Here is an 18,676-nt window from a genome sequence, read left to right as displayed (position 1 = left end):
TCAGCGTAGGATGGACGACCATCCGGTCCTACAACAGTGGATGAAGTCTGTCCACCTGTGGTAATTTTGAACGATACACTTCTAGCAGACTGTTCACAGGGTCCTCTCAAGTCAACATGGCTGTGCTATAACCGCAAACAGACAATGCGGACTGATAATGATACTACAGGAGAGTCTTTACATCAAGGCATGTCCGACACTGTATCCGAGTCAGACGATATCGAAATTGTGTCTTTCATCAAGTCAGCTAGTTAGTAATCGGAATCCCCGAGCTCAACGGGCCGCATCTCGTTGCAACATGAAGTCCTGATCCCTAATTATCCCGAACTTCGCTACTTTCTCCGTAGATATCTTTCTCCATTTGTATCAAACCTACGCGAATGCCCCATACCCCGCATGATTGACGGTAACTGGGGCATCTAGTCAAAGCCAAGAATGCGGATGAGACGTCATACGGGGAAGCCTACTATAGACAGTAAACTCTCGTTCCACGATATCGTGCGATATGCAGATGCAAGGTTGGTTTAAGTTGAATAGCGGAGATACGAGCTGTTACTCGGCGAACGAGACACTTTGAAGCGCCATGAGGAACCCTTGTATGTTGATATCCGGGGAAGCAACAAGTCTAGACTTTCATCAACACTCGGATCCATTTCTTCCCCGGACTTTACCCCATTGGAAGTAATTCATGATACCGGGGTTATCATTATGCTGAACCACCATTGGCTATAGCTTGAGGACATTTTGAACGTCGATATTGTCTTGTTGCTATACCCCGTCCCGGAGTTCAAAAGACGGCGCCGAAATCCCCAGCACATTTGTTGACGATGACATTCACACAGTGAACAAGATTGTTCCCCTGGTTGTAGATCAAAAGAGTTTGTCTCCACTGTGGTTAATTACGTGGCTGTGCAGTGTCCCGTCGGTTCAAGGTATCCGTGTCTGCGCAATAGGTCTGTTCAGAGTCAATGAGGTCAGATAGGGATTGACAAGAAAACAGGAACTTCTACGGATACAGGAACTTCTGATGTACTTGCTCGCATAAAACCCTAAAACAACGAGTAGGCCCGTTTCAAGCCCGGCGATTTTGAGGGGAGATCCCTGGCTGGCCACCCCAATGCTTAAGCTTAAATGTTAGCGCAAGTTTTGGGCCAAAGAGGCTCCAAAAACAGGGCCCTTGGACCACGAATTAAGAACCAGGGTGTAGACTGAAAGAGGTCATCGGCGGACAAAACAAGCATGGCAAGCAGCATAATGCAACGATGCAAGTTTCCGCAAAAAGAACATGACACTTGAATCGTACTGTAGTGACATTCATTACATACTGCCAAGATGACCAGGCCTTTTTTGTTATAGCAGGTGATTCTCAATTCTCTTGGCCGAGGCGAAGCAGACCATGATCAATTGGTCCGTACAGCTCCATAACGTCGTTGTATGCCAAGCCCAAGCCATGCCAAGTTAAAACAAGCATTCTCTCTTTAAGAGAAGGCGAGAGTAAAACGTGCAGTGTGATTGGTTGTGGTCAATGGATATCGATTGCAACGAGTTATCGCGGTCCTGCTGACGACAGACGCTAATGGACAGTAGAAGTAGAAAGCTGGCACAGTAGCTGAGTTTGGACTGATAGAGGCAATGTTTGCGTTGCCAGTATTGTGTGCTTTTGTACACGGTCATGTGTCTTGTCCAATAGATAGATTTTTGCTATTCCCCTGCATATGTCAAAGACAAACACTGACTCAAGTGTCACAAACAAATTGATATCAATCATTCCGTCGGTTACAACAGATGACGCGATTCAACCGAATTGACAGACCTACTCCGTACGGAACACAAGGAAGAAAGGTGATGATCCGACGCGCAACTTGGATCCCTTGCAACCCCTCGTGACCTTGGCAAGGTAAGCTTTGATTCGCTTGGCTGCCACGAGATACTGCATGCCAAGAGTGGTACATGGGGGTACATGGTTTGTCTTTGTTAGCTTGGACTAAGTTGTTGTCTCTTTCAAGTCTCCCGCTTGATAGGACCAGTGAAGTCGTTCTGGTCCCACCAAACTCAATCTTGACGATCTTCTTGTAGAGGTTGGCTAAAGCTTGTTTAACAACAATGGAAACTGGGAGATGAAGAGTTCAAGTGATTATAGATGATATTACTGTCTATACAGTTGTCAAGATGGATTGCTTGATAATGCAGCTTGACTGATGACACTGATGACAGCAACAGAGGAAAGCACAGTGTTAATTAAATGCGGGGCAACCCCACCAGTATCCCGTAAGGAAGCTTCACTTTAAGTGTACTGATGCACCGTTCCTTCCCTGTCTTGCCGTATCGCCTTGATTGGATCCGCCATGCGTCTAAGTCTAGTGGGCTTCAAGTTGGGATAGGTGTCGGTTCCCATCTTTGAGAAAGGCAGAGCCTCTCTTGTTAATCGTCGGCCTCTACAGCCTCCCGCTTGTAGATAAAAGGTGCCACCCCTCGACCTTCTTCCACGACTTTTCCTTTCTTCTTTACCCAGACATCGTGCTTTAGGCGGTCTCTATTCAGGCCTACTTTATCTTACATCTACAACTTTCTTTCAAGTTTACCTTTTTCTGGCTGATTCTTCCCAGCCAAACCCAATCTCTCACCCCAGCTTTCGCTTATACCAACACCCATTCGATGGGAGAAACCGAATCTAAATCCGCGAATGGTGCAGTTCACGCCACTACCACGTCGGACTCGTCGACCGTCGCTGCAGGTCAGGATGACCAGCCCCCTATAGCGGAACCCCCCGACCTAGCTATAGAGAAGCCAATTCTTCCCCATACGCTCTCTGCTCATCGTGTCGCCCAGGACCTCAAGTCCGACGTTGACCATGGTTTGAGCAGCGAGGAGGCTGCCTCCCGACTTGCTCGGGATGGCCCTAATTCCATCAAAGGCGCCAAGGGTATCTCCCTCTATGAGATCTTTATCCAGCAGGTTGCCAATGCCTTGACTGTCGTCCTCATCGCCGTGACCGCTCTGTCCTTTGCTATCTCGGACTACATTGAGGGTGCCGTCGTGGCCGCCGTCATTGTACTCAACATCGTTGTCGGGTATGTCTTTGCTGCGTCAAAAGCTCACTTAACGAGCTGTCGCTTGCTGTTGCTACAACTCCCCACTTCGTTGTTGCACTTGCTACACCTTTGTTCCTTGTTCCTGCTGCCATATGGTGAAGCCTGTGATTTTGCCATGCGTAAGGCCTGAAGCCCCAAGCACCGAGGTCGAATCCTGTGCCATACCCTGAAGCTGACAATCCGATCTCATCTAGCCACCATTTCTCTCGCAGTATGCTAACATCCACTCCAGATTGATCCAGGATTACCGCGCTGAGCAGACCATCCAGTCGCTCTACGCCCTTTCCACTCCCAAGTGTAAGGTCATCCGCGATGGCCAGAGTGAAACCGTCAAGGCTGAAACTCTTGTCAAGGGTGACATTGTCTCCCTGGCCACTGGTGATGTTGTTCCTGCCGATTTGCGTCTGGTCCAAGGCATCAACGTGTCTACCGATGAAGCACTTCTCACCGGTGAATCGATTGCCATCAGCAAAAAGCCTGAGGTCATCTTTACCGACCCTGATATGCCCATGGGAGACCGTATCAACCTGGCCTACTCCGGAAGCTCAGTCACTCGTGGTCGAGCCACTGGTATTGTTATCGCTACCGGTATGGAGACTGAGGTCGGTCAAATCGCCGAACTCTTGCGCAAGAACAAGAACGATGATACCCAGAGGAGCGGTATTAACCGCCTCGCGTGGAAGTTCTATCAGTTCAGCCGCAGAATCCTTGGTCTCGAAGGCACCCCTCTTCAGGTCACTCTTAGCAAGTTTGCCCTGCTGCTTTTCGCCTTTGCCATTCTTCTTGCTATCATCGTCTTTTCTGTCAGTCTCTGGAAGATTACCGATGAAGTTCTTCTTTACGGAATCTGTGTTGGTGTCGCCGTTATTCCCGAGTCCCTCCTTGCCGTTTTGACCGTCACCATGGCCGTTGCCACCAAGGCAATGGTCCGCGGTAATGTTATTGTTCGACAGATGCCTTCTCTTGAGGCTGTTGGTGGTGTCACCAACATCTGCTCCGACAAGACCGGCACACTGACCCAAGGACGCATGATCACCCGAAAGGTCTGGCTCCGTGGCGATCTCCAAGGTACCGTTGAAGGTACCGCCAACCCCTATGACCCTTACAGTGGTACTGTCAAGTGGTCCGCTGATCTGGCTGGAAGCTGCTTGAACACCTTCCTCAAGGTTCTTACTCTCTGCAACAACTCTACAGTCAGTGATGGCAAGAAGGAGCCCGAGACAGATTCTAGCAGCATTATTACGTCTGAGGATACCGAATGGAAGGCTATTGGTGAGCCGACCGAAATTGCTCTCAAGGTTTTCGCCATGAGATTCGGTCGCAACACCTCTGGGGGTGACATCCTGGTGGCCGAGCATCCTTTCGATTCCTCCTGCAAACTTATGAGTGTCGTCTACGGCAACGAAATCGAGCAAACCCGACACGTCTATACCAAGGGTGCTGTTGAGGTTCTTCTCACTAAACTTACCGAAACCGAAGAATTCAAGAAAGAGATTCTTCTCAAGGCCGAGGAACTCGCTAGCCAAGGCCTGCGAGTGCTTTGCATCGCCACCAAGCCTATGAATGGCGACGTTCAGGACTGTCATGATCGTGCCAAGGTCGAGAATGACCTCCAGTTTGTCGGTCTTGCTGGTCTCTATGACCCTCCCCGCCCTGAAACTGCTGGTGCCGTGGCTCAATGCCGTGCCGCTGGTGTTACTGTCCACATGGTTACTGGTGATCACATCAAGACTGCCACTGCCATTGCTTACGAAGTTGGTATCCTCAACAAGGACATTCGTCTGAAGTCCAACACCGTCATGGCAGCCGCCGACTTTGGCGCTCTCAGCGACGATCAGATTGATGCTTTGGACGAACTCCCTGTTGTTCTCGCTCGTTGCAGCCCCCTTACCAAGGTCCGCATGATTGAGGCTCTCCATCGCCGCAAAGCTTTCTGTATCATGACTGGTGACGGTGTCAACGATTCCCCAGCCCTCAAGCAGGCTGATGTCGGTATTGCCATGGGAGACCGTGGTAGCGATGTTGCCAAGGAGGCCGCTGACATGGTTTTGACCGACGACAACTTTGCCTCTATCGTTACTGGTATCCAAGAAGGTCGACGACTTGCCGACAACATCCAAAAGGTATGTTACTTGACTCTCGTTTCTGACAGGTTACTAACTGGTATAGTTCCTTCTGCATCTTCTCACCTCCAATCTGGCCCAGGTCGTCCTGTTGCTCATTGGTCTTGCTTTTAAGGATGTCAACGGAACCGCCGTCTTTCCCCTCTCTCCTCTGGAGATTCTTTGGGCCAACCTTGTTACCTCGTCACCTCTGGCTCTGGGTCTCGGTTTGGAGGAGGCTTCTCCCGATATCCTTCGCAGACCTCCTCGCAGCTTGCGTAGTGGTGTCTTTACCTTTGACCTCGTCCGCGATCAGCTCGTTTATGGATTCTGCTCAGGCTCTCTTTGTCTGGCCGCTTTCATGATTGTCAACTACGCTTCGTCTGGTCAAGGTTACTACAACATGGTCCCTCACTGTAATGAGAGCGGAACCGAGGGCTGTGACCTTGTTTACCGTGCTCGTGCCACAACCTTTTCCACCTTGGCCTGTTTGTTGTTGGTCACCGCTTGGGAGGTCAAGCACTTCCACCGCAGTCTGTTTAACATGGACGAGCGTGCTTCGGGTCCTTTCTCCGTGTTCAAGACCATCTACCACAACAAGTTCCTCTTCTGGTCTGTCATTGCTGGTTTCGTCATGATCTTCCCCATCGTGTACATCCCCTACCTCAACACTGAGGTCTTCAAGCACAAAGGTCTCACTTGGGAGTGGGGAGTTGTCGCTGGCTGCGTGATCGTCTACGTTGCTCTCATCGAGACTTGGAAGGCCATGAAGAGACGGTTCAGCTGGGGTATTGAAGCCCACCCTATTACCGGTCAGGTTGACGTCTAAATGCAATAGACGAAGTGAGTAAAAATCGGTGCTGTAGATGTATTGGTGAAGTTATTGGAGAAGGTATCGGAGGACAGGTTTTGGGATATGTACACGGTCTCAAATTGTTTGGTATTACACTTATTGTTATTATCCTCTAGTCAATATATTTCCTGTCGAAAAAAACCCCGTATGCAACGCTGTGATTAAAATGTCTATCTGGTGAAATGTTCGTAAAAGCCCGGAACCGCACAATTTGTGACAAGTCCAGGGATACTCCAGTCGTAATGGTGCCGGCACCTTGTCGGTCATGTTGAACTCGACACGAGCCCGTTTTATGTATGGTCATATCGTTTCGTGTCGGCATTTACTCGCTCTTGGACTTTTCGATGGGGTTACCATCCTTGTCCGCGAGTCCCTTCTCTTGCATGACCCTGATGGCCTCGTGGATGGGATCGAGCTCGGGCATGGGAGCTCGGTGGGAGTCCCAGTAGTTGTCGGCCCAGGTGAAGTATTGACCGTAGTTGCAGGTGAAGTACATGTGGTGGAGTGTGTGGTGGGCTGGGCTGTTGATCCATCTCTCGAGCCAGTGACCGGTAATCATGTCGCCATCGTGAATGAGGATGGTCCAGACTTGAACGCAGACGAAGAGGAACATGTAGAGGTGCTTCTGCATGGGGCAGAGGTAGACGAAAATACTATTCGAGTTAGAAGAGCGTCACTTGGCGGTAAAGCGCGACTTACTGGTAAGGAAGAGATTGGACGTATCCGTCAACGGGGTGGAAAGCAATGGCAGCCCAAGGTGTAGGAACTGGACCAGGTTAGCTGGTGTTGTCGTCGGTCGAGATATTGACTTACCAATCCACTTATGGTGAGGCTTGTGGATATATTTGTAGATGCTGGGGTGATGCTCAAGGCGATGAATCCAGTAAATACCAAGATCGTTAAAGACCATGTACAGAAGTGTAGAGATAGCCAGCCACGACCAACCGTACTCGTCAATGTTGGTGTACAGCAAGCTATGGCCGCGGACCTCTCCAAGGAAAAAGGGGAGCGTAAGAAGATCGATGATGGGAATGGCGAAGAAACTAGACTGAATCTCTTGCTTGATCTGGTTCTTGAGGAATCGAGGATGATGTTCGAGACGGCGGTCAAAGACAAAGTAATACGAGATGGCGGCGGAAATAACGTAGATAAAGGCAGCACCAAAACCAGCGATCATGAGAATCGAGGCACTCTGGCGGTAAATGTCGTCGCGCGGTAGCGATGAGCCAAAGTTGAGCGAGTATTCATCGTCAAAGTTTTTGGAAGACGATGTCGCGTAGCCCGTTGAGTTTCCGTACTGAATTTGTGTTGTTTGTTGGGGGAACAAGTATGCGTATCCGTAGTCAAAGACATACGGGTCGAGGATTTCTAGTATGGCGTCCATATTTGCGATGCGGAAACTCAATTGAGGACAATAAAGTTGGTGATGTAAAGGAAAGAAAAGAGAGAGAAATAAAGATTGATAAGAAAGTCACCCCTGGAAGTACGGACGCAATTGAATCAGGCCATTTGAGATTTTTTTTTAATTAAGATGAACTTGGGCTGCTGGGAGCTCCGCTGAAATCTTGCCGCATTGCGCCGACAGCGGTGTCTGTGTTTTGCAGGGCGCGGGCAATTCGTTCACTAAAAAATCTACCCAGATGTTTAATTTCCAATGGATGCACCCTGAAGATGGCGTAGAAGGGTAGGGGTGGGGTTCGCTAAGCCGTTGTTCCTGGATTTGCCCATCTTGATCTTATCGTGATTGGAGCGGGGGGGAAGCTCAGATCCCTTCCTTCCCCCCTTTCGAGAAAGTGTGTCCCGATTTTAAGAGAAAACGAATACGAACTAGAGAACGGTTTCTATCAGATCCATAATTAATTGACAGCCAGCCAATAATTCAACACGGTTACCGGTTGTTTGGCTGCCGGATCATGCTATCTTCACTCTCGCGCATGCCTTTGCATTTATCCTCGAGGTTGATTACTCCGTCTTTATATCCGACGCTCTTTTCGTGTTCCGCGATCTTGTGCGCCCACGTCTCATTGTCAATGTCCCATGTTCCCAGACTCTCAAAGCCGTGCTTTTTGTAAAGTCCGTGACCTTCAATTGATGAAGTAATAATGGTTGGCGCGTTGACGGCGTCTGCTTTGTCGGTGACGGTTTTAAGAAGAAGACCGCCGATGCCTTTTCGTTGGTGGTCTGGGTGTACCATGATATGCATCACCTCTGCCGTAATGTCAGTGACCAAACAGCAAACAAATTGACAAACTCACCAAAGTGATCCCTCCCATCAAGAGCCTTTTCTTTAGAGGCGTCTATCTCTTCACTGCGTTTGTCAAACCATTGCCACAAATCTTTCATGTGGTCTTTGATTGTCCACACTTGCGGCTGAGGAGGCTTGTCGCTCGCGTTCGAGTTCGGCTCCGGCTTTTTAGTCATGTCCTTGTACCGAATAAACCCCACTGTCTCCCCCGCCTCTTCGGCCACCGAGAAGTGAACCTCCGGATTCTGCAGTGCGATGCGCGTGGCAATCGGTATGAGATCTCGGGGATGTTTCTCGAAAAAGGCGGCGTAAAAGTCATTATAGTAGCTGAGAGCCTCGCTGTGTATGGTTGCGATGGTATCGCTGTCTGCCAGGGTGGCGGGACGAACGGTAATTGAAGACATGGTTTATTTAGACGAAGTCTCGCTTGAATCGATCGGTGATGGTTCTTTTTCTCTGTATTTTCCTTATGACGAAGTGTTCTTGGCATGGGTTTTTGTAGTTTTGCTACTGAGAAGTTTGGGATTTGTATGATTCCTAATGAGGAAGCTGGTGCTGGATCCTCGCTGTGAGTCAGCCGGCGATAGATATGAGGAACCTTTGGAAGGATCTATTGGATACAGTAGTTTGATCCTCATCGTATATCGCGCGCTTACGAGGTTCTGAGGCTCTGGGTCTTGATCGAGTTAGGCACATCTTACGGTGGGGTGGCTTTCGGATGTTCCCCAGATTTGATATCTGGTGGTATGGCAAGCGATGGTGTTGATACTACACAGCTAGTTGTCATCTATGTATACTAGTGGAGAGCAGAAAAAATAGCCTCCTAAGTCTTACGGTATAAAAATAAAGAGTCTAAGAACCATGATCTAAGAAGCATAAAGTGACCTACTAATTTCGTCTCTTATGGTTCCAGCGGTCAATACCCCGAGAGTATAGTACCAGCCACAAGTATCTACGAGTATCTCTCCCAATGTTTCGACTTCCATTGCTGTTCTGACAACAACCGAGATTACTTAGACTTGGCTGATGTTGAAACTGATGTCGCAGTGAAACATGCCTGATACCTGGACAACCAGCACGATTACTATAGCTTTATGAGCTTCAAATTAGGTGAAGACTACATCTGTCAAATAGAGTTGATCTAAATGATGCTTCTTTCTGTATAGCAGAGTCTTGATCTCATCGCTTCAAGATTCTGGAACATTAGGTCACGTGCCCCAATTGACCTCATTGAGGTTGAGACAATAGGCCTGCCCCTAAGAGGTGCATAGGCTGATGTACCGGGCCGTTTTATGTCATTCCATAGCTGAAAGGGTCGTCTATTTATATACCAAAACTTGAGAGGTTCTATTACCCCTTGGTTGTGTTGTTGTACCCCTGACTTGTCAAATGACAGCCACAGAGGCTCAATATAACAGTGTGTAGTTAACCCTGACCAGACCAAAGAACTGCTATTCTACAATAGAAATTCGTCGATAGTTTCTTATTGTTTACCATAAAGACATCATTAGTCCTTGAGTCTGTTAGATAGAATCGGCTAAGATTGTGGTAGCCGATTGTGGTAACCAACTACGGGAAGCTACTGCTGCAAGGCTGCTAGCTACTAACAAATAAGTGGTCCAAGCTCCACCCAATCTCTGTTGATTGGCAAGTCGCGATGATATCGCAGCCTTGAGCTGAGCATCCAACTTCCTTTGACATGACAACTTCAATCTATCAACATCACGACAACTTGATAAATGAATCGCGCCCATCATCCGCTTCTTATACAAGTGTATTCTGATTTGACTACAATATGAGCCAAAGTCTCGGTCAAAAACCACCACCTGCAAAATGTCGTCTCCAGCAGTACTAAAAACGATACGTTCATTAAAAGATTCCACCTTTGAAGCTTGCGCGGCCATCAGCGCATACTCCAAGACATCTTTATCTTCGTTAAAATCATCGGAAACAGATTCCAAAGCGTCAAAGATTGAGATTAAGCATTTGCTCGTCGAGCTGAGGCTTCTCGGAGGCTCACTTCACAGTCTCGAGTCCTTTGTTACTGAGTTGGCAGCCGACAATGACACTTCTGGCGACAGTACGTTAGGCATCACGCCAAGCACATCAGGCTCTGCTTCCGGGAACGAAAATGATCGCGAATGGCCGATGATCGACAAATGCGAGATACTGGTCTCTGCTTTAAAGTCATTCCATGCTTATGCGACATCGGATGGCATCAAGGCGGCTAGAGCATCGCTTTCAGACGTTCGCTCTAAAATTGCCTTTGTTCTTGGGTCGTCCGATACCTTGGAGGATATCGCACTTCAATTCTCGATACTCACAACAGACTCTGTCCCCCAGCTTATGGTCCAGAAGAAGGACCGTGAGACTGTTGAAACCCTTGACCACTACGATGAAGATGAGCCCAGCGCAACCGATGTTTCTGATTGGCTTACAATCCTAAACTCATCTGAAAATGATCGCGAACCAGCAGAGTACAACAGAGAAACAATGCTGATACAGGCGCGTCGAATTACAGAGCCAAAATATCGAGTGGCAGCCGCAAGATGGCCAGAACATGCCGAAAAATATTGGCAAAAGCTTAGGCCGCAAGTCTGTACCCTTTTCAGGATACAAAAGTCATATAGCTTCGTGCAATGGGTTCTGGAATATGCTAGGGTAACGTATCCGCGAACGTTGGGGTCCCTAGCCTTTTCTCCAAGGCTTCTCCTTGAATTGACAGACGCATTGTGCGACGGATCTGTCTCGTCACTTCACATCGCAGCTGCTCTTGGCTTACCCAGTCTTTGCAGAGATCTTCTTTCCATGGGCGCCAAAGTCAATCAGTCCAGTCTCATTGGCACGCCCTTGTTCTGCGCCCTTGTTGGCAGCAAAGTCCTCGCAACCCGTACAGAACCAGAATCATGGACCACACTGCTTGTTGGTGGCGACTCGAATGTCGACCAGGCAGCAACCATTCTTTTACTTATCGACGGGGGTGCCGACTGCAAATATCGTTATACTTGGAAAAACGGAACCGAAGAGGTATCACTGGCAGGCCTGGCTTTCTGGACTGCAATGATCAGCAAGCACGAGGCTGTATTCACGCGCATCGCCAAGGGAGGAGGCAATCTGGACCGATCATTCCACCAGCTCTTGCAGCGAGAAACCTTGACAAAGCGCGGTCTGCTTCACCGTACAAGGTTCGCGCGCCTACTTACCTACGTCTACGATATGACCTTGGTCGACATGGAACGAGAGAGCACAGAATATGCGGAAATACAAGAGCTTGTGTCCAGGGTTATGAGACATACCAAAGTCAGATTTTCGCCTACGACAGATGGAAATATTGATACTCTAAGCGATGGAAATTTTGCAGAAGCCATACGAACCGCTGTTTTGGATTTTAACGTCACACTGGTGGAACGATTGACAAAAGATCCCAGATTCGACCCCAACTTTCCGTACGACCATGATGGAACTTCTGGTACGATCCTTCACATGGCTACAGAGGGTGCGCAGCTCGAAATTATGGACATCCTTATTCGCGCTGGGGCCGACGTGCGAGCTAGAGACTCGGAAGGTCGTACACCCCTTATGGTCATTGAGGAAGTCGGTCCCTTGGCGAAGCTGATTCTGGAACACTCGGCTCCTACCTATGATACAGACAATGGTGGCCGCAACATCTGGCATCTTCTGGCTGCTACAAATGACGTGAAACTGCTGATGTATCTATGGGACAACGACCCATTCAAGATCCGCAACCTTGAAGCCGTATGCGAGGATGGGCATACCCCATTGAGAGCAGCATTCGCTTATATCAACGCCTTGGAAGGGATTTCAAAGAGCTCCAAGAAAGTTGGACCCTTGGCAGCCCAGTTCCTGCTGAAGCAGTGTCAGGGGTATCTGAAAGCAGAGGGTAACGAGCAGTTGGCAAGGTGGGCCATAGAATGGGGCGATGTTGATCTCGTTAAGAAAATATTTCAACTCATCCCCAGCGCTAACACGGGCGATGAATTACTTCTCCGGTCGTTGAACATATCGGCCTCCCCTGAGCTTGTTTCGCTCGTTCTTGAAAAGGCTGGGCCCTCTCGGCCATTTTCTGACGGCCTGACGCCAGCAGAAACAGTCATCACAAACACAAAGCTCCTACGGCCGCTAGTAGTAGGATTAACTGCCAAGCCAAGTCTTCACCCGTCTTGTTATCCCGAGATGACTCGCGCCGCTTACATGGACTTGCTCACTCCTGAAGTTCTTAATTCACGAGACAGCCAGGGAAGAGGTCTGTGGGCAAGGTTCTGTGATGATGTACTCTCGACGCTCGGCAGCCGATCAGCCGACTACCCCAACAACATGTATTTCCTGTATGGGTTTGTGCGTATGGCAATATCGTGCTTGCTTCAGAAGGGTGCTCTCTTGGATTACGAGAAAGAAACCGGAGAGTGGGCAATTGCTCGCATTACCAAGAAAGCCCAAGTTGGTGCCGTCACTTGGACACCTTCCAAATTGCCATTTGTTGCCGCCGTTCTGGAAGCGTCCTTTGACGAAACGGAAAATCCCGATCTGACCAAAGCTGGCTCGAAAGAGTTCTTTGATACAAGAGACGCTGCAGTTCTTCTTTCACTTGCTGTGCGCTCTCGGAAACCAGATATCGTCGTACTACTTGTCAAGAGCGGCATCAACGTACACAAGCCATGGGAGAGTTTTGGTGGCAGATCAATTTTCGAGGACTTTTTAGCGGATGAGCCTGTGGATGTTTCGATGATTATGCCGTTGCTCAGCAATACAAAACCACAGGACATTATCGCCAACCAACATTACACTTTCCGAGAGGTTTTATCCATACCAGACGAAGCTATCGCTTTGATAGTACTTGAAAAACTTATTGACTGCGGATTGGATGTCAACAGTCTCGAAGTTACCAAGTAAGTTTCACCATCAGTATCAAGGTCTTTGCTAAACAAAAGTTAGTCAACCATCGTTCAGATCACCAGTCCACGACTCCCCCGGTCCATCAATGCTAGTAAAAGCACTTTGTCGTTCAAGAACCAGTCTTGCAATGCTGCTAGTCCGCCGTGGTGCAGATGCTAGTTTGGCACCACCAGATTCTATCAGTGGCTTCATGCTGGCCGCCAAGATTGGCTTTGTGGTTGTGCTTGAGAACATCATCGAGAAAGCACCTGAGGATTTTAACTGGCTATGCCGTTTTAATGCTCTGGAACACGGTGATGTCTTTAATGCACTTCAGTTTGCTGCAGTCGGGGGTCATCGCGATGTCATGATGGCGCTTTTGGAAGCTACGCCGTTGGCTGAAGAGATTGATACTACCAGTCCACGATATGGTCGATCACCAGCGCATTTGGCTGCCAAAGCCGGGTCTCTAGACTGCATCAAGGTATTGACCAGGTTCGGCGCAGACTTGACTGTCAGAGACATTTCAGGCAGGACACCACTCTTTTATGCTCTTTTGGGACCCAACCGAGAGGTGGCTGAGTATATCGAAGAGCACATGCCGGATCCCAACAGCACCCGAAATATTATTCTCCCACCCTCTTACCCTGACTCGCCTAGCACATCTTCCATGTTTTCACTTCCAGATTCTTCTGACGTTGATATGGTAGACGCGTCTTCCGAGACGATTGAAAACTCAGAACCTCGACGTCTAGGCGACTTGCTGGCTCATGCAATTGATCATTACCAGCTGAAGAGTGATGCTCTTTTTAAACCGTTCCTCGATCACGCTTCGAAGAAAGACCTAGAGTCTGCCGTCATGCCTTGTGGAGGTTGCACTCTCCTCAGCTACACAGCGTCCAAAAATCTCATACGACCTATGTTGGAGCTTCTTGACCTGGGCTTCAAAGGATTCGTGACTAGCTGCGAAGAGCATTGGAATGACGGTTACAACGCGCTATTTCAGGCCGCTCGGCATCTACAGCGACTCATGGCGTATGATATGTTTATTTCCCCTGAAAAGGCATATTCCTTCTTCGAAAAGTGTCTGGATGCATATTTACAACAAAACCGGCTTTGGTTTCACATGAGAATGAGCCCTATACATGCTATTTTTCACTTGGGACAATCTGTCCACAATCCTGCGCCCATACCGAGTTTGGAACATCAGTACAACGTTCTTCAGATATTCATTAATCATTTAACAGAACACGCCGAGCAATACTGGTGAGCACACTTTAGAGCTTTAAAGGAATTTTGCTAATAGCAGCAGGACTTTGATGAAAAAATATGGACTACTGAATCTGTTCTCTTTCCCCGAAAACGAGAGCATCGTGAAGAGAGTCTTGCGGTTCGCTGTCAACCTAACGACCCAGTCAGATTTTCCAGGCGGGTCTGGTCACACTCCTCTGCACTTTATGGCTGTTTATTATGGCGTAAAGGTGCTCACGACGCGGCATCATGAAATTGTTTGCAAGATGGCCAAGCTCCTTATCGATAGCGGAGCCGATGTCAACATTCAAGACGACGCTTCAGCAACACCCTTGCACCGTGCTGTACACTATGATCTTCTGCCCTTGGTCGATGTGCTTTTGGAAGCAGGTGCCGATCAAGATATTCCCAACAATGAGGGCGTATCACCTTTGGGCTTGTCATTACGTCGTGCATTGTATGGAAATTTCGATATGACTCGTCGCTTATTAGAACGTGGTGGCAACCTTGCAACCGTCGCTATCCATGAATTAGGCGGTTATCAAGATGACACTTTGAGGAGCCTACACGAGTTGCTCAGGCTTGGTTTGGATCCTTTTAGTATTAATTTACCAGGTCGCGAAACAACTCTTACATGCATACTCTCCAACGACAGCCAAAACTACGCCCTGAACGGAGATTTTGACTTTTACCAACTTGCAGAAGGGGAGCCTTCTTTCTTGAGAAGTGCCTTTTTGGGAAGCTTCGAAGGATCCACTGTATACAAAGAAGTGGGCAAAATGAGAGCAATCATTAAGCGCATTCCGTTGGAATGTCGTGCTCGTGTTGTGAATTTCGAGCCAGATAATGGACTCAACATTGGATTTACAGCCATCCTCCCGGACATGGACGACACGTTCCGATTGTTTCTCGAAGCCGGGTTCGATATTGAGCGCGAGAGGCGCGGCAGGGGTTCAGCATTGATGTTTGCCAGCAGCGTTGGGGCATTCAAATGTTTCAAGATGCTTATTCGACACGGCGCAAATATCTCATACCTTGGTATTGGCAGAAGAGGCGAGCCCGTCATTAGGTCTGCAGTGGAGGAAGCAAAGAGATACCCCAAGCTACTGCGGTGGCTCCTTGTCGGCCGTTACTATGAAACAAAATACCTTGCCGAGAAGGAGCACAATGGACCAGACACTGTTGTCAAGCCTTGGTCAGGTCCTTGGAAGGCAGCGTACACAATGAGAGGTGGTGATGATGAATTTCCCCGGGTGTATAGCGAATCTATGAGAGGATATGCTAGGCGAGTAGCCATGTTGCGTCAGAGACTAAGAGGACTTGTCTTGCCTGTTGCTCTTGTTGAATGACGAGCGCCAAGTGGCAGCCTATGGAAGAGACGGGAATGTTGGACGTACAATTTTACATGTAATAATAGATTTTGGAGTATGTAAATAGCGATGGATGTCTGCAGACCTGGAGTCTTGGGATTTACAGATAGTGTTACTCTAAAAGCCACAAGAGTTGTTCTAATATACCATAGTGCTATAAATCTTGTCATCTCCTGTACTCTCGTCTGTCTTGCATCTTGTCACCGTTCCAGGCTCGAAGATGAAAGTTGGTAGGCTAAGCTTAGGGTATCTCTCGGAGCATAAGAGACGAAATTAGTAGGTCAGTTTATGCTATTCAGGGTATACATTTAGATGATACATTTTTGTACCCGAAGACTTGAGGTCAACTTTTTTGGTGCCCCAATTAAAGCAATGCCGGACACCGCAGCAATTTACTTGAAGTCTGCCGTGAGGGCTTAGATTTAGTAAATCTTTGGTGCTTGTACGTGATTTTTAATGCATACTGACTTTATCCCTTACTTTATAGCTAAGAATGGCAATCCTGTTGATTGAGGATCATTTACAGATGATTGCCGTCAAAGTCCTATTCGCTACCCTAGACAAACATCAAACAGTCACAGTCGCTATCAAACGCCTTGAAACAATAGAACAAGCTGAGAAACAACGAGGCAGTCTCAGCCGACATCAACTAATGATAAGAAATTGTTACAGACCATCACCAGTCAGTAATTAATCGGCCAACGTTCTAGCGTATGCGGGACGACTCGCCGGCGTGTTTCATGATACGCAAAGAATCACGACACTAATCCTTATCCCTCACAAGGAACCGACAGTGAGGGTTTTCTCAGACCAGACCATTCGGGACCCGACTCATGCAGGTGCTTCGACACTAAAAAGTCTCTGCAATGACGTGGAGCCGACTCGTGTTGGTGGGAAAGTCAGTCATGGCATTGCAGATGATAAAGTATCTATTTAGTAACACGAGGATACAATCACTACAAATGTAATGAAAGGCTATTAATGCATTGCTGAGTAGATAGGCAATAGCAATACGCCAAGACGACACTTGAACACGTGTGGTGTCCGTGAGGATCTAAGCATTAGCCTGACGTGCTGATGGATACTCCACGATACCTGATAGATGTCTGTGCGATGAGGGGAAAGGCCAAGATACTCTACTCAGTCGAACCAAGAATAGATGTCCAAGAGTACCTCTGGGAATATAAGAGACTAAATTAGTAGGTCAACTTGTGCTATCCAGATACGGCTTTTTAGGCTGTTTATTTTTGTACTCTTAAGCCTAGAGGTCTGCCAGCCACTAGGAGGTATATAGGTGATACATTACCTGAATACCTTACAACGCGGCACGTCTGGGCAAAAGCAATCAACAATAACATTATCATTTTAAGATGGGTACTATATTCGATACGCGAATGCAACCAACAGAAGAAATTACGATGGAAAGGTGGGTTGCATTGTAATTGATAGTGATCAAGTTAATATTGACCAGGTTCAGTAGACAAAAGAGTACCAATATTTCGTCTGATCTCTTTACAGTAATGGGGTATTTGGTCTTTAGTCTACAGTCAAGGTAACACTGCAGGTACTGCAATGTACTAATTCCTGCATCTGTCGTGTCGGCATAATGCACATAATTAATCAACGACAGATCCCAGCAAAGGCGGGAGGAAAAAGCAATGAAAGGGTCCCAAATCTACCGGACAGTAAGTAACAAGGACCACATCTTGCTGACTACCAAGACCTAAGCTCAGGTAGGATAAAAAATAAAGGACCCGAGACATGGTCAGGGTCCGCACTAACAACCTTGACTAATTCCTTCGTCCAACTTGTCTTTGTTGACGGGCCGATGCAATTCGGTGGCAACACGACACGGGATATTTGAAAACACCAATATTTAAAATCATGATGATCTAGCATACCGGTTGTATGATTGACGCAAGGATGTGTTTTGGTCTGTCGATCGGAATGAGGCTGGACGGCACAGATCGTGAAAGGCTATCAAGTGCAACCTTATCTTCTTCCCTCGTATTTCTTTTGGCAGGTCAACCGTCTACTAATACGCCAGATCGAGAAGGTAATTACATAGTCTACTCTCTTGTTAAATTGATTTCGAATTCAACCTGACAGCAAGGGTCTCATAATGTCACTTCACGTTTGAGATGAATTAACTGGACTGTCCAAGAGTAGGCCGCACTCCACAACCATTCTTTAGCGGCACTTGAGTCCGTCAATCAGTGTCTTGCCTGTGACCCTGATCCTTGTCGATCCTCCTGATTGACCAACTCAGCCCAACATATTCGCATCCAAGAAAACCCTCGATGCATAAAAAACACAATCTCTTCTGGCAAAGCCAATCGCCCTTCCGCGCCGTCCGATCCGATGACAAAATAGAGTTTCTCTAGAATTTTTTCGTTCTCGGAGAAAAAGAGAAGAAAAAAGAGGCAAAAACGTTGGGTGAATGACGAAGCCATATTCCCATACTGCTGGGATCGTAGATCGCTTGACTTTTTCTCTTTTCCTTGACTTGTGTCTTTTGGGAAGCTAGCCCGCAACCGGATCGGCGCCTCTTGTCAGCCACCGTACGCTCTGGACCGGGACCGATCTTTTGGGTTGTCGCTGTTAGCTTCGATAGTTTTGCATTAGCATCGTCAAGGGGACAGGGTCTAAGAGTCAAGTCAAACAGGGCAGACAGAGAGATTCTTCTCTCGTAAGTTGTCTCGTTTGCGTACGAATCATCTCCAATTCTTTGGCTTGTGACAGACCCAATTCTTCGTAAAATCCTTGTCCTGGTGGAAAAGAAACTCAGCTTGTCTGGGTTATCCACTGGGAAAATGTCCCGACTACTTCTGCAGCCACTAAAAAAGAAGCCAGGATGGAAGGTCTCAGTG

The 18,676-nt window shown here is 47.9% G+C and overlaps 4 protein-coding genes across 4 annotated transcripts; 2 read left to right on the top strand and 2 right to left on the bottom strand.

The window, feature by feature from the left end:
- The first annotated feature begins 2,288 nt into the window (after positions 1-2,288).
- EDB82DRAFT_511880 (uncharacterized protein) lies at positions 2,289-6,182 on the top strand. Its single transcript, XM_025737178.2, has 3 exons — positions 2,289-3,071; positions 3,325-5,215; positions 5,262-6,182. The coding sequence occupies exons 1-3, from the start codon at positions 2,656-2,658 to the stop codon at positions 6,021-6,023; spliced, it is 3,069 nt and encodes a 1,022-aa protein (XP_025592064.2). The 5' UTR covers positions 2,289-2,655; the 3' UTR covers positions 6,024-6,182.
- Positions 6,183-6,196: 14 nt separating this feature from the next.
- EDB82DRAFT_291146 (uncharacterized protein) lies at positions 6,197-7,790 on the bottom strand. Its single transcript, XM_025737177.2, has 3 exons — positions 6,861-7,790; positions 6,747-6,813; positions 6,197-6,700 (listed from the first exon to the last, which is right to left on the bottom strand). Exons 1-3 carry the CDS (start codon positions 7,429-7,431, stop codon positions 6,370-6,372), a joined length of 969 nt encoding a protein of 322 aa, XP_025592063.1. The 5' UTR covers positions 7,432-7,790; the 3' UTR covers positions 6,197-6,369.
- On the bottom strand, positions 7,684-9,173 carry EDB82DRAFT_291130 (acyl-CoA N-acyltransferase). Its single transcript, XM_025737175.2, has 2 exons — positions 8,303-9,173; positions 7,684-8,255 (listed from the first exon to the last, which is right to left on the bottom strand). Exons 1-2 carry the CDS (start codon positions 8,694-8,696, stop codon positions 7,936-7,938), a joined length of 714 nt encoding a protein of 237 aa, XP_025592062.1. The 5' UTR covers positions 8,697-9,173; the 3' UTR covers positions 7,684-7,935.
- Positions 9,174-9,993: 820 nt separating this feature from the next.
- EDB82DRAFT_467160 (uncharacterized protein) lies at positions 9,994-15,961 on the top strand. The gene is made up of 3 exons (XM_025737174.2): positions 9,994-13,199; positions 13,246-14,451; positions 14,498-15,961. Exons 1-3 carry the CDS (start codon positions 10,126-10,128, stop codon positions 15,783-15,785), a joined length of 5,568 nt encoding a protein of 1,855 aa, XP_025592061.1. The 5' UTR covers positions 9,994-10,125; the 3' UTR covers positions 15,786-15,961.
- Positions 15,962-18,676: the final 2,715 nt, after the last annotated feature.

This window comes from Fusarium venenatum (genome assembly GCF_020744135.1).
Source record: "Fusarium venenatum strain MPI-CAGE-CH-0201 chromosome Unknown EDB82scaffold_4, whole genome shotgun sequence".
Lineage (NCBI taxonomy): Eukaryota > Fungi > Ascomycota > Sordariomycetes > Hypocreales > Nectriaceae > Fusarium > Fusarium venenatum.
This window is presented reverse-complemented; position numbering and strand designations above follow the sequence as displayed.